A 14113-nucleotide genomic window follows, 5' to 3' on the forward strand; every position below is an offset into this window, starting at 1 on the left:
ACTGCATTCTAACCATTGGGAAGGAAGGAAGGAAGGAAGGAAGGAAGGAAGGAAGGAAGGAAGGAAGGAAGGAAGGAAGGAAGGAAGGAAAGAAAGAAAGAAAGAAAGAAAGAAAGAAAGAAAGAAAGAAAGAAAGAAAGAAAGAAAAGAAGAAAAGAAAAGAAAAGAAAAGAAAAGAAAAGAAAAGAAAAGAAAAGAAAAAAGAAAGAAAAGAGAGAGAGAAAGAAGGAAGGAATAGAAATAGTACTTAGACTTATACACCTCTTCACAATGCTTTACAGCCCTCTCTAAGTGGTTTAGAGTCAACCTCTTGCCCCCAACAATTTGACCAACTTTGGAAGGACGGAACGCTGAGTCAACCTTGAGCCTGGTGAGATTCGAACTGCCAAATTGCAGGCAGCTGGTAGTCGGCAGAAGCAGCCTGCAGTACTGCCCTCTAACCACTGCGCCACCGTGGCTCTGAAATGCAGGATTCTGGGTGCAGAAATGCAAGGAAGAGGTTTTAGGGTGCACAGCAGGTGAGAGAGCGAAGAAACAGGAATGCTTGGGACTTGAATTGCAGACGGCAGCTTGCTAGGTTAGAGGCAGGTAGTCCTCAACTTACGACTGTACAAGCCAGCTATAAACTACCTTGTTACAGATTGGATAGCCGTTTGTCTGGAATGCTACAGGGTCCCCTGCTTGAACAGGGGGGTTGGACTAGACGACCTCCAGCCTCCCTTCCAACTCTGCTATGTTGTTATCCTCCTTACCTACAACTCCCCTCTAATTTGAACCTGATTCCTTGAGTTCTGGGGCAAGGGCAGAGTGGCAAAGTGACAGGTGATGACCACTGACATTTGGGATCACTAACCTGCACACCGGAGGCTCTGGACCAGTGGTGGTTTGTCCCGGTTCCTGGAGGCAGCAGAGAGCTCTGGCAGCATCCAGGATGACTGGAGCAGACTGAGGCAGGTGAGGGTTTATTATAGGAACTAGCGAAGGAAACTTTTCTTTGGAAAGAGAAGCCACAGACTGGAAACTTCAGCCAGAGAAGTTTTGCAATCCAAACTTCCCTGGCTGAAAAACATCGCCACATTCCCACCAAAATGAATTTATTCTCTTCTGTTCTGTTCTGTATTATATTCTGTTCTGTTTTCTATTCTATTCTATTTTCTGTTCCATTTTCTATTTTATTCTATTTTCTGTTCCATTTTCTATTTTATTCTATTTTCTGTTTTATTCTTATTTCTGTTCTGTTTTCTATTCTATTCTATTTTCTGTTCCATTTTCTATTTTATTCTATTTTCTGTTCTATTCTTATTTCTGTTCTATTTTCTATTCTATTCCATTTTCTGTTCCATTTTCTATTTTATTCTATTTTCTGTTCTATTCTTATTTCTGTTCTGTTTTCTATTCTATTCTATTTTCTGTTCCATTTTCTATTTTATTCTATTTTCTGTTCTATTCTATTCTTATTTCTGTTTTGTTTTCCATTCTATTCTATTTTCTGTTCCATTTTCTATTTTATTCTATTTTCTGTTCTATTCTTATTTCTGTTCTGTTTTCTATTCTACTCTATTCTCTATTATTCTCTATTCTATTCTATTTTTATTCTATTCTTTCTCTTCTACTCTATTCTTTCTCTATTCTATTCTTTCTCTTCTATTCTATTCTTTCTCTATTCTATTCTTTCTCTATTCTATTCTTTCTCTATTCTATTCTATTCTATTCTATTCTATTCTATTCTATTCTATTCTTTCTCCTCCTCCTCTCCGCTCCCATTCTATTGTTTGTCTGAGTTGGTAGTTCCTTGATTGTCCCACCAACACAACAACCCACTTGTATACAAACAGAGCAAACACCCCCTCCTTTCTAGCACTGATGATGTTACCTATGTGGGTCATGAAATGTCCACAAGGAAACTACCAAGCTCAGAGAACACCCCAGAAGATTCCTCCGCTGCCAGTTACGGAGACCTCCTCCCTCCATTGCCGAGATCCAAAAAGCGATCTCCATCTTGCAGACAGCCTCAAATAAAGCAAGGGGATCCGACAGCTTCCCAGCTAGGATCCACACAGCACTAGACTCAAATACTCGGCAGGCATCTTGAGGGACGTTTGATCCACCCAGGAGATGCTGGTTGACTTCCTCCTTGTGGTTCTTTGTAAAAATAAGGGGAAGCAGACCAGACAGTGGTGGAAGCCACCAAGCGGGGGTCTCACCTCAGTCATTCCAAGAGAAATCTTGACCCACGTTTTCCTGGACAGACATGGGTTTGTCTTATAACTTCCCAGGATGGTTTTTGGACCACACCAGAGTACAAGGTAATCCTCGAGTTACGACCCAGTTGACCCCAGGTGGCTAAAGTGAGACCTTTGTTTCAGTGAATCTGGCTTCCCCATTGACTTGTCGGAAGGGTCACGTAACACCAGAATGACAGAGCTGGAGGGGTCCTTGTAGGTCATCTAGTCCAACCCCCCTCCCTCCCAAGCACGACCCTGGGACACTGCAAGCATCATAAATACGAGCCAGCTGCCAAGCGTCTGAATTTTGACCGTGTGACCATAGGTATGCTACAAATTGTTGTAAGCGTGAAACATGGTCATAATTCCCTTTTTTTCAGTGCTGTTGTAACACTAGACAGGTGTGAACCAGGTTCATGGTCATTTAATGTATTTGCAAGTGCAAAGAAATGTCACCCGAATTGAAGACAGCAGCCACAGTCTGGCTGATTTGATTTGGAGGTGGGTGTGTCTCGGTGGTCCTGACTACAAAGCTCATGTTGCTCACCCAGGGCTGGCTGGGAACGATGGGAACTAGAGTTTTAAGTCCACCTGAGAAGTTCAGCAATGGAAACTAGAGTCCACACAACTAATTTCTTTCTTTTCTTTCTCTCTCTCTCTCTTCCTCTCTCTCTCTCTCTCTCACATGCTCCTTCTCTTTTTCTGTCTCACACTCTTTCTTTCTCCTCTTTCTGTCTCTTTCACACATGCTCTTTCTCTCTCTCTCTCTTTCTCACGTGCTCGTTCTCTTTTTCTTTCTCTCTCACATTCTTTCTCCTGTCTGTCTCTCTCTTTTCTCTCTTTCTCACATGCTCTTTCTCTTTTTCTCTCTCACACTCTTTCTTTCTCCTCTTTGTCTCTTTCTCTCACATACTCTTTCTCCTCTTTCTCTGTGTCTCTTTCTCTCTCCTGTGAACTTTCTCTCTTTATCTTTCTCTCACACTCTTTCTTTCTCTCTCTCTCTCTCTCTCTCTCTTTCTCTTTTTAAATTCCTTTTCCCGGGTTCGCCTCCTCTTTCTCTAGCCCTGATTGGGCAGCAGCCCCACCTATCACCCGGCCTCTGGTCCCGCCTCCTCTCTTTGTTGATCAGCCATGCAACCCAGAGAGACGGCACTTCCTGCGTCCTGGTAAGCTGGGGAAGGGGGTGCGGGGGAGGGGGGGTCTTCTCGCCTCTTTTTGCAAAATAGGGAAGGCTAGCAAGTCTGCAAAAAAAAAAAAAAAAGAAAAAGAAGAAGAAGAAGTAAGGCCCGGTTGGGGTTTAAAGCTGGCTTAAACCCGGCTTGCTAGCTAAGCCATGCTTGGGATTGCATGCTAAGCCAGGGAAATCCACTTGCAAGCCCCTTTTAAAGTGGGGTCCCCCGAGGTGCAAATGGCTCCCCCAAAAGGGGGGGGTTTAATCGCGGCCCAACCCCTTGCAAAGCCCCTTGCTCGTGACAACCTGGTGCTTCCTTGCCTAATGCAATGCTTTCCCCTCAAGAAAGCAGAATATTTTGTGTCCCTGTGCGATGCCCGTTCCCCTCTTTGCTTTTACGGTGTGTGGGGGGGTCGCCCCGTGAAGCGCGCTGCAGCCCCCAAAAGCTTGCACCTTTTCCTAAAAGGGGTTCCTTTGAAAAGAGGCTCCCGGGAGGGGTGCAGTAACAAAGCATGGCCACTAGAGGGGGGACTTTCCAACTAACTAGGGTCCGAAAGGTGTAGGGGTGCAAAGGAGCCACTAGAGGGCGTCCCACTTACTCTCCCATTGGACTGTGTGACTTGGGTCTTTGCAGCCCATCAACCCATCAAAGCCAAAGTGACTTGGAAGAGTTCGGTTTCCACCCTCCTGTCCTTCAGTCCTGGATAAAGCTTGCAGCCCAACCTGGTCCCTGCTTGGATGGGGTACCACCAGGAGATCCCAAAGCTGTAGGCTACAAGCGAGAAGCCGAAAAACAGACCAGGAATCCCAACACACACACCCATGTGGTCCCCAACCTAATTGGGTTAAGCCGTGAACACAACCGAGTATGGCTTTCCCACAGTCAGTTGTAAAAATGCATTCAGGGGGGGGTCCTCAGGTTACAAACCCCAAAATTTCTTAAGGGTTGAGTTTTGCCCCAGTGTTACGGACCTTTCTTGCCCCACCGTCGTTAAAGGAATCCACGGCGGTCGTTAAATGAGTAACATGGTTGTTAAGCAAATCTGGAGTCCCCTGTTGATTTGGCATGTCGCCAAATGGAACCACATGATCCCCTCCTGGGATGCTACAACCATCATTTAATATGAGTCGGTTGCCGAGCGCCTCAATTTGGATCACGGGAATGGCCGCTAAGTGTGAAAAAACTGGCCGTAAGTCACTTTTTTTCAGTGCCGGTGTTAACTTTGGTCAGTAAATGAAGCTACACTGAATGAACCTTGATCTACACTAAATGTAGATCGAGGACGAGCTGTGTAGAGAGCTGAGGACTTAAGTCCGGGCACCCGCTCTCGACACAGCTAGTCCTCAATCTACAATGGAGATCCAAGTATCCAATTCTGCTCCTTTTAGGCTCCCGGAACGGACCGTGTGGTTAAACAACGGCGTCCCGATGCCCCTTCTGGGCCTTGGCACCTTCCGTCTGAGGGGGGACGAGGCCGTGCAGGCCAGCCTGGAGGCGGCTCTGGCAAACGGCTACCGCTTGGTGGACACGGCCGCCGTCTATGGCAACGAGGCCGCGATCGGACAAGCTCTTAAGGATTTGCTGCCTCGCCACCATCTCACCCGCAAGGACGTTTTCGTGACCAGCAAGCTGAGCCCGAGAGACCACGGAGAGGAGGCTGCCTACCAAGCTTGCCTTCGCAGCTTGCAAGACCTGGACTGCGGTTACCTGGATCTCTACCTGATCCATTGGCCGGGGACTCAAGGCCGGCCTCAGGACGACGACGGGAACCCGGAACGTCGGTTGCGGAGTTGGCGCGCCCTGGAGAGTTTGTACGAAGCTGGGAAGGTCCGAGCTATTGGCGTCTCCAACTACACCGTCCGGCATCTTCAGGAACTGCTGGCCCACTGCAGGGTGAAACCCACTGTCCTGCAGGTGGAATTCCACCCTGAATTCACGCAAGCAGAGCTGCTCGAATTTTGCACCCGGAACGGCCTCCATTTGCAAGCGTATTCCTCGCTGGGGACTGGCTCATTGGTAGAGCATGCCACAGTACGGGCCGTAGCCCAGCGGCGCGGTCGTACGCCTGCCCAGGTCTTGCTCCGTTGGGCTCTGTGCCGAGGCGCGAGCATCATTCCCAAGTCGGCGTCTCCACGCCGCGTGGCTGAAAACGGCCAGCTGTGGTCGTGGGACCTGAGCCAAGCCGACATGGAAGAGCTAAACTGCCTGGATTGCGGGAAACGGTATTGCTGGGATCCCACTGGGGTGGTGTAAGAAGCCGGCATGGATTCCGCCAGCTTCAACCGGGATTCTTCCAACTCTTGAGGAAGGTGGTCACCCGCTTCGTGAAGTCAATTTCCTATCTCGAAGCTTGGTCTTGCCGAGGTGCCAACGCTTGGTTGCTAATTGTTGGTTTAGTGCCTTGCCCTAACTGACTCACTTATGGCTGAGTCAACCCTAAATTAGCCAGGTTTACAAATGTCAGGCTATTTTGGTCACTCGTTTTGGAGGGGTGGGTGGGTTTTTGAGATGCAACCTTTTTGAGATGCAGCTGCGAGATCGTGGGGCGGAAAAAATGGATACGAGGCCTGATGAGAAGCCAGAAATAACAACCTTTATATACATTATTTTTTTTCCTTTTAGGAATTAAAAGACAAATAAACAGCAACAATACAGAGAGTGAAGGTGAGAAAAAAAATACAGGTTTGTTTGTTTGTTTTTGCTTTGTTCAAAAAAGGGTATTTGCCTTGATTTTTCAGGAGAGGACGGGGGACCCTGGAAAATTAAGGGTGTTGGATACTGGGGAAGGGGAAAACACACCCCTGAATTTAATTTAGGGTTGAAGGAGCAGAGGGTGAAAATCTGGACAGTGCCATGATGTCAGATCCGGAGTAAACTTCTTGTAGGTGGCGTAAAGAATGGAAAGTGTTGGGGAACAAACTTGGCACCCGGAATAATTTGGAGGATACACCATGGAGGAAAAAGCATACGGTCGAAATCCCACCAAGTGCCTCCCTCCCACCCACCCCCGTAACTGGTAGCAGCAAAACCCGGTTAAGAACCGGAAGGTCCATTCTCCGGGCAACTTCGGCGCCACCACGACCGCAGGGTGTCCTTCCAGCTGGGAGGAGGACGGTCCATGTGGGAGCAGGTCCCGGCGCTTTTCGGGCGCGGCAGCTTCTGAAAGACAGCGGAGAAAGCACGTGAGATTGTGACGCAACTGGTGGACCGACTATATCGCTATGCCGATTGGTAAAACAGGTCACCGTTGCACCCATCGTGGTTGCCGTCTTTCTTTCCTTGAATCGTTTTTCCTTGGGGGCAAAGTGGAACGAAGAAGGATCGGCGGCGGCTTTTCTCTCTTTTGAGATGCGTTCAACCAAGCAAAGGTTTGAATTGGAATTAGAATTACAATTAGAGTTACAATTAGATTAGAGGTAGTCCTTGTCTTACAACCATGTCAGCGTTCCAGCAATCCTCCGCTCCAACCAATAACTCCGAGACAGGTATCTTCTCAAATGTTCCTTTTATTTTGGACAGTAAACTGGCACATCTGGGGAATCCCGAATGTGAAAGTTTCGGGCTTCTTTGCAATAAGTTAAAAACTACAAATCCATCCCCTGCACCCATCATTGCATCACATGCCCCAATCACCACCTGTCCCAACTTGAGACTTCCCATCACTTAGGCACAAAATAACATGACCTTGAATTAGAAAAAGAATGTTGTTATGTCTAAGTAGATATATCCAATATATTCCCCCCTCCCACTTTCTCAGGCTCAAAATGTGGCAGCGTGGGAGCATCTGGTCTCAATATGGCTTCCAAAGCTGACAAACAGTTCATTTAATGGCCGCTCTAATTTACAACGCCCCTGAAAAAAAGGTACTTTTAACCATCTACAATTGTCGCGGCATCTCCCTGGTCACTAGATCAATATTCAGCCGCTTGATTGACTCATATTTATGACAGTTGCAGTGTCCCGGGAGTCAGGCAATCCTGTTTGGACAAGCCAACTCCACGGGGAGGCCTGATTCGCTTAGCAACTGTGTTCATAACAATGGCGGCAATTCACTTAACAACGGCAAGAAAAGTCGTAAAATGGGGCAACATTCACTTGTCTGTCAACTCATAAAATATTTCTAGGGTCTTTTTAGAGTTGCAAACAGAAAGGGAGGGGGAAGCAGTGCAGCAGCTTGCATTCCATAAATGTTTTCAAAGATAGTTTCTAGGTGACTGAAGTTTCTGCTGGGCAAAATTCTAACTAGAGAGCATGATCGATGACTCTGGGCTATGAAGGTGTCCCATTGGAGAATATGAATTACGATACACCCAGGAGGTGGGGGAAAACCAGGGTTAAGAGTGACAATGAATGATGTGCCTCAGAGTTGGTTGCACCCAGGCAGTGCCGGCATGTTTACTCCCAATAAATCCTTTTTAAGTTTTGGAAGTTTGGCTCGAGACTCAGGATTTAAATGGGGGCGACTGCCGGAAGCCCTGACGTTGTCAGGGTTCCAACGGATGCCCTAATTAATTCATGAGTCTGGACATCACTAATGTTTCGCTCGGCAACAGAGACTTGGGGCTCCATTGTTGTAAGTCGAGGACTTCCCTGTAGGTTACTCCCTTTAGTAGACCCTCCGTAAATGGAAGGATCGCTCAGCGTTTGCAAAGTTGGCGTCCCTGCCCTGCCCTGCTGAGGCCAGCCTTACCTGAAGGGCGCCGTGAAATTCATCGCTCATCCTGCGTAATTCTCGGCCGTATCGTTGCGCGGCCCACAAAATGGGAGGGGCAGAGCGTGAGCGGGCCCGGAAAGCCCCCACCTCATCGGAGGTCTCCGAATCGAGTTGGTCCGACCCAATGCGGCGTCTCAGTTCTAACAGAGCAAGACATCTCAAGTTAGAAGGAAGTGGGAGTTACCCATGCATGGACAGATTGACAGAGAGTCCTCGTCTTAACGACCGCGAGGTCAAAAGTTCCGTTGCTAAGCAAGGCGGTTGTTTTTTTTAACAACCCTGAGGTTGTTAAGCATATACCTCTGGAGTTGTTCGGTGATCCTTGTTGAAAATTGGTCGGTAAGTCACAAATGGCCGATCGCATGAGACTCTGCAACTTTCATAAATAGAGGGCCAAGCGCCTGAATTTTGAATCGCATGATCCACGGGAATTCTGCCACAGTTGTCAGTGTGACGACCGGTCATAAGTCACATTTCCCCCCCAAGCACTGTTGTAACTTCAATAAAGGAGATTGTTTGTAGCTCGGGGTTGAAATGAGGAATCATTGGTACTCTCTGAGCTTGGTTTTTTTTCTAGTGGACAACTCATGACCCAACTAGGTAACATCATCAGTGCTAGAAGGGAGATCAAAGAGATTTGATCTCTGCAAGGAAACACATAAAGAGGAAAAACCCTGTCTCTTCTACCATAGCACTGATGAAGTTACCTTTCCCACTGAATGAATTTAGTCTATTCTGTTCTCTATTTTAATCTGTTCTATTGTATTCTGTATTCTATTCTCATTCTATTCCTATTCTATTTTTAATCTTATTCTTTTTCTATTCCTATTCTATTTCTATTCCTGATTCTATTTCTATTCTTAATTCTATTCCTTATTCTATTCTATTCTATTCCTAATTCTATTCCTTATTCTATTCTACTCCTAATTCTATTCTACTCCTAATTCTATTCTATTCCTTATTCTGTTCCTTACTCTATTCTATTTCTATTTCTATTCTATTCCCAATTCTGTTTCTATTCTACTCCTAATTCTATTCTAATTATTCTATTCCTTATTCTATTTCTATTCCTATTCTAATTCTATTTCTATTCCTTATTCTATTTCTATTCCTTATTCTATTTTATTAATTGTTCGAGTTGGTAGTTCCTTGATTGCCCCACCAACATGACAAGTGACCTGTATATAAACAAAGCAAAACCCCACTCCCTTCTAGCACTGATGAGGTTACCCAGTTGGGTCATGAAACGTCTGCAAGAAAACCACCAAGCTCAGAGAGCACCGAAGAGCCCTCCTGTTTGGAACTTCGAGCTGCCACTAAAGGAATGGTCGTAAGTCAAGGCTAACCTTGTAGGAGGCCATCGTATGAGCCACCTGGCGTGATCTGATAGGCATTTCCTTTGGTGGAGCCCAGAGGGTGTGGATTTAAGACCGCAGCTGAATAGGGCGAGATCCCTGTTGTACGCTCAACTGGACAGGAGCAATTTTCACGTCACTGAATGGGCTTTAAGCGTGTCAGAGGACGCATCGTATCAATTTTGACAGCAGCGTCATTTGTGGTTTCAACTACACGGCTCAGATTTTGGATAAAACAACTGTCTTATACGGAAGGCAACTTGGGGCGGGGGGAACACAGACAAGAAATCCCCCCAAATTCGTTTTTATTTCCTCTTTCCTGTCCAGCAACCTTAAAATCAGCCAGAGCTTAAATTAAACCAAGGATCTCATACACTCTGCAGTCCCCGACTTCTGACTTTCACGACCGCAAAGAATCGCTTAACGGCCAAGCCAAAAGAAAAAAAAAGATTGCGAAATTGAGTGGGGGGGGGGAACACGGCAGCTCATTCAACGACCGCACCGCTTAGCGACGGACGTTCCGATCCTAATTGGCCGTAAGTCGAGAACTGCTTGTATTTGACCTCTTTTCAAAACGCAGGCCAAAGGTAGGTTGCTAATTTTGTGAGGACCCATCGCACTGCGGCTTAACCGAGAAACCATGATAAAGCAAACCAGGGTTTAATCGGGGCTGTTTTCTCAAGGGACTGGGTAAAACTTTGCTCGAGAGCTGAGAAATTGTGGAAATAGTAAGCTGGGAGGAAGCCCTCCACCGTTTCCCCTCACCTGGGTTCTCATGCGAGGGGCTGTTCAGATCCTTGGGCCCCCAGACGCTCAGCTTGGGATCCGTGGGGTCCTTGTCACTCGTGGAGAAAGTTTCATCTTGAAATTCGGAAATCTGGAACATGGTCAGGGGGCTGGCATCGCCCCTGCCTCTTGACTCCGTGTTTTCCAGAAGGCTTAGAGGTAGTAGACTGCCTGTGGCGGAAGGAGGGGAAAATTGGAGGAGGGAAAGGAAGGGAAGAAGGAAAAGAGAGAGAAATAGGGAAGGAAGGAAGGTGAATTAAAGGGAAGGAGAGGGAGGAGAATTGGAGGAGGAAAGGAAGGGAAGAAGGAAAAGGAGAAAGAAATAGGGAGGGAAGGAAGGAAGGTGAATTAGAGGGGAAGGAGAGGGAGGGAGGGAGAATTGGAGGAGGGAAAGGAAGGGAAGAAGGAAAAGGAGAGAGAAATAGGGAGGGAAGGAAGGTGAATTAGAAGGGAAGGAGAGGGAGGGAGGGAGGGAAAATTGGAGGAGGGAAAGGAAGGGAAGAAGGAAAAGAGAAATAGGGGGGAAGGAGAATTGGAGGAGGAAAGGAAGGGAAGAAGGAAAAGGAGAGAAATGGGGAAGAAAGGAAGGTGAATTAGAGAGGGAGGGTGGGAGAGACAATTGGAGGAGGGAAAGGAAGGGAAGAAGGAAAAGGAGAGAGAAATAGGGAGGAAGGAAGGAAGGTGAATTAGAGGGGAAGGAGAGGGAGGGAGGGAGGGAAAATTGGAGGAGGGAAAGGAAGGGAAGAAGGAAAAGAGAGAAATAGGGAGGGAAGGAGAATTGGAGGAGGGAAAGGAAGGAAGAAGGAAAAGGAGAGAAATGGGGAAGAAAGGAAGGTGAATTAGAGAGGGAGGGTGGGAGAGACAATTGGAGGAGGGAAAGGAAGGGAAGAAGGAAAGAGAGAGAAATAGGGAGGGAAGGAAGGAACGTGAATTAGAGGGGAAGGAGAGGGAGGGAGGGAGAATTGGAGGAGGGAAAGGAAGGGAAGAAGGAAAAGGAGAGAGAAAAAGGGAGGAAGGAAAGAAGGAAGGTGGATTAGGAGAAGGGGAGAGAAGGAAGGAAGGAAGGAAGATTGGAGAAAGGGAGAAAGGAAAAAGAGGCAGGGAGGGGGAAGGAAGGAGAAAAGGAGGAAGGAAAAGGAGGGGGAAGGAAGAAAGGAGAGGAAGTCAAGGAAAAGAGAAAAATAGGCAAGGAAGGAGAAAGGCATTTATTTATAATATTTATATATTTATGTATGGATATGATAAATTAATTAGATATATTATGCCACTCATCAAACCAAACTGGACAGCCCAGCAACATGGATTCCCCCATTATAATAACCTTTGGAGTCCGATTGTCACCTTGTCTGATGTGTCGCTTTTGACACAGACCTGTTACATCTTCCCAAGTTTGGGGCAGGACATTTTTTTTCCACACTAGTCTAGTGTTCCTCTAGCATTGCTGGCTGGGGAATTCTGGGAGTTTTAGTCCACCCCTCTTAACAGTGGCTGGGATGGAGAAAGGATGCTTTAAAACCCTCCTGGGAAACGCTGCCAGTGTTTAAACACCCTAAACCCGACTTAACACCACACGAGAAATGTCCACCCTTCAAACTTGGCAACTTTAAGGCTTGTGGACTTCAACTCCCAGAATTCCCGAGCTAACATGACTGGAGGAGGAGGAATTCTGGGAGTTGAAGTCCACAAGCCTTAAAAAACTGTCAAGTCTGAAGACCCCCTGGCCAAGATAATGTCCCACCACCACAAGCATTTCCTGGCACAACAGCTGGGCAAACACACCACACAGGTAGACTTCCCATCACACACTGGATCTCCCTCTATCCAGTCAGATAACAATCAGAGTTGGAAGGGACCTTATAGGTCATCTAGTCCAACCCCCCCCCAAGCGGGAGACTCTACACCATTTTTGACAAATGCCAGTCCTAAATTGGTGTGAACCCAACTTCCTGGTGAGCCAAAGCTAGGACGACAACAGAAGGTGGTGAGTTTCACACCAGGAAATGTGTCCAGCTCAAAGCTTCACAATCCTGACTCACAAAAGACATGACCAACAGGCAGAAACCTTCCCTTGCCACTCCTCTAACTGTAGGAAACCCAAAACAGTCTGGGGCTGCCATCCAGAAGATGGATCTGGTTGGGTCCCCACGTTTGGCCAGACCCGGGTTTGCAAAAGATGCTCCCCGGATTCGAACCTAGCTAGCTTCAACAAACCAATTGCAAAAAAAAAACACAAAAAAACCACACCCCACCCTTTGGCTATCCAGAGGTTTTGGGCACCTCCTGGCACCCCGATTCTCTCCTTTTGCCTCCTTTGCCCATCCGCTCAGTCCCCTGCCATCCTTTTAAATCTAGTGGCAGGGAGTTCCGCAAGCACCTCGCACCTCTTCCCAGCTCCCTGGGGCGAAGCCTTTTTTCCCCCTTTCTTCTTCTTCCCCTCCCTCTCCCCTGCGGAGCTGTGCAAAGCCCACCCAACCACCCCCAATTCCATCCACCGCAGCTTAAGCCTCGGAGATGCGTGCGCAAGGTTGCAGATGCAACCCCCTTTTTTTGCAAATCGTCCCCTTCCATCCCATGTCTTTGCACGCTCCCCCGCTTTCCCTCCCACCCCGTCTTCCGAATTGCAAAGAGGGGAGGGGGTCCATTGCACCTCCAAAGCGCCCCCTCCCATCCCGGACCCCAGTTTTTGCATTCGCTTCCTGATCTGGGGGATGCAATGCAAAGGTGCATGTGTGTCCCCCCACCCAGGTTTCCCCCCCCCAGCGCTGCCCAGATTTGGGGGTTATTGCAGCCCCCAGCCCTAAATCCGCCTCCTCCTGCCTTCCTTCCCCCTCTTGGCTCGGCCCCCTCCTCTCCCCGGGGCTGCCCGCCGCGCTTACCTGCGGACGGAGCGCTGCCTTCCCCCTGTTTACCGCGAGCCGCCAGCCAGCCGGAGTCGCCAAGGCGATAAAGAACTGCCACCGGCGGGGCCCAATCAGGAGCGGCGACGTCAGAGGGGGGACGGAGAGGAGGGGGAGACCCCGCCCCTCTTGGGCGCATCAACCCCCCGTACTATTTCCCCAGGGTGGATGGAGGAGGGGGGAGTTTCAAGGGGGCTTTGCAGTTTTCTCTCCCTTTCCTTTTCTCTTTCTTCTTCTTTTATTTGATTTTCCCCTTCTTCTTTTTTCCCTCTTTTTTAACCTCCCGCCTCCTTCCTTCCTTTTCCCCCTTTTGCTTTTCTCCCCTGCTTCCTCCCATCCTCTCCTACTTTCCTTCCCTCCCTCTCCTCCCTTCCTCTCCCTCTTTTTCTCATTTTCCTTCCTTCTCCCCTTTCTCTTTCCTCTTCTCCCTTCCGTCCTTCCTTTTTCCCTTCCTTCCTTCCTTCCTTTCTCTCTCTTTCTCTTCCTTCCCCTTCTATTCCTATCCCATTCTTTTCCTTCCTTCCTTCCTTCCTTCCTTCCTTCCTTCCTTCCTTCCTTCCTTCCTTCCTTCCTTCCTCCTTCCTTCCTTCCCTCCATCCCTCCTTCCTTCCTTTCTTCACAGCCTCCATCCCTTTTCCTTCCTCCTTTCCTTTTTGCTCTCTTCTCCCCTTTCCCTTTCCTCTTTCTTCCTCCTCTCCCTCCTCTTCTCTTCTTCTTTCCCTTCCTTCCTTACATTCTCTCTTTCTCCCCTTCCCTTCCCTTCTCTTCCCATCCCATTCTTTTCCTCCTTCCTTCCTTCCTTCCTTCCCTTCCTTCCTTCCTTCCTTCCTTCCTTCCTTCCTTCCTTCACTGCCTCCCTCCCTCCCTTCTCTTTCTTTCTTTCCTTCCTCCCTCCCTTTTTCCTCTCTTCTCTCCTTTCCTTCCTTCCTCCCCCTCTTCTCCTTCTTTTCTTCCTTCCTTCCTT

The 14113-nt window shown here is 47.9% G+C and overlaps 2 protein-coding genes across 2 annotated transcripts; one reads left to right on the forward strand and one right to left on the reverse strand.

Annotated features, from left to right (window-relative positions):
* The first annotated feature begins 3292 nt into the window (after positions 1-3292).
* On the forward strand, positions 3293-6143 carry LOC113429824 (uncharacterized). Its single transcript, XM_026692338.2, has 2 exons — positions 3293-3391; positions 4786-6143. Exons 1-2 carry the CDS (start codon positions 3357-3359, stop codon positions 5648-5650), a joined length of 900 nt encoding a protein of 299 aa, XP_026548123.2. The 5' UTR covers positions 3293-3356; the 3' UTR covers positions 5651-6143.
* BAD (BCL2 associated agonist of cell death) lies at positions 5969-13392 on the reverse strand. Its single transcript, XM_087943751.1, has 4 exons — positions 13129-13392; positions 10232-10423; positions 8088-8251; positions 5969-6556 (listed from the first exon to the last, which is right to left on the reverse strand). The coding sequence occupies exons 1-4, from the start codon at positions 13286-13288 to the stop codon at positions 6431-6433; spliced, it is 642 nt and encodes a 213-aa protein (XP_087799877.1). The 5' UTR covers positions 13289-13392; the 3' UTR covers positions 5969-6430.
* Positions 13393-14113: the final 721 nt, after the last annotated feature.

This window comes from Notechis scutatus, chromosome 14 (assembly GCF_049901735.1).
Source record: "Notechis scutatus isolate UNSWTSFEM ecotype Mainland chromosome 14, rNotScu1.2, whole genome shotgun sequence".
In the NCBI taxonomy this organism is placed as follows: domain Eukaryota; kingdom Metazoa; phylum Chordata; class Lepidosauria; order Squamata; family Elapidae; genus Notechis; species Notechis scutatus.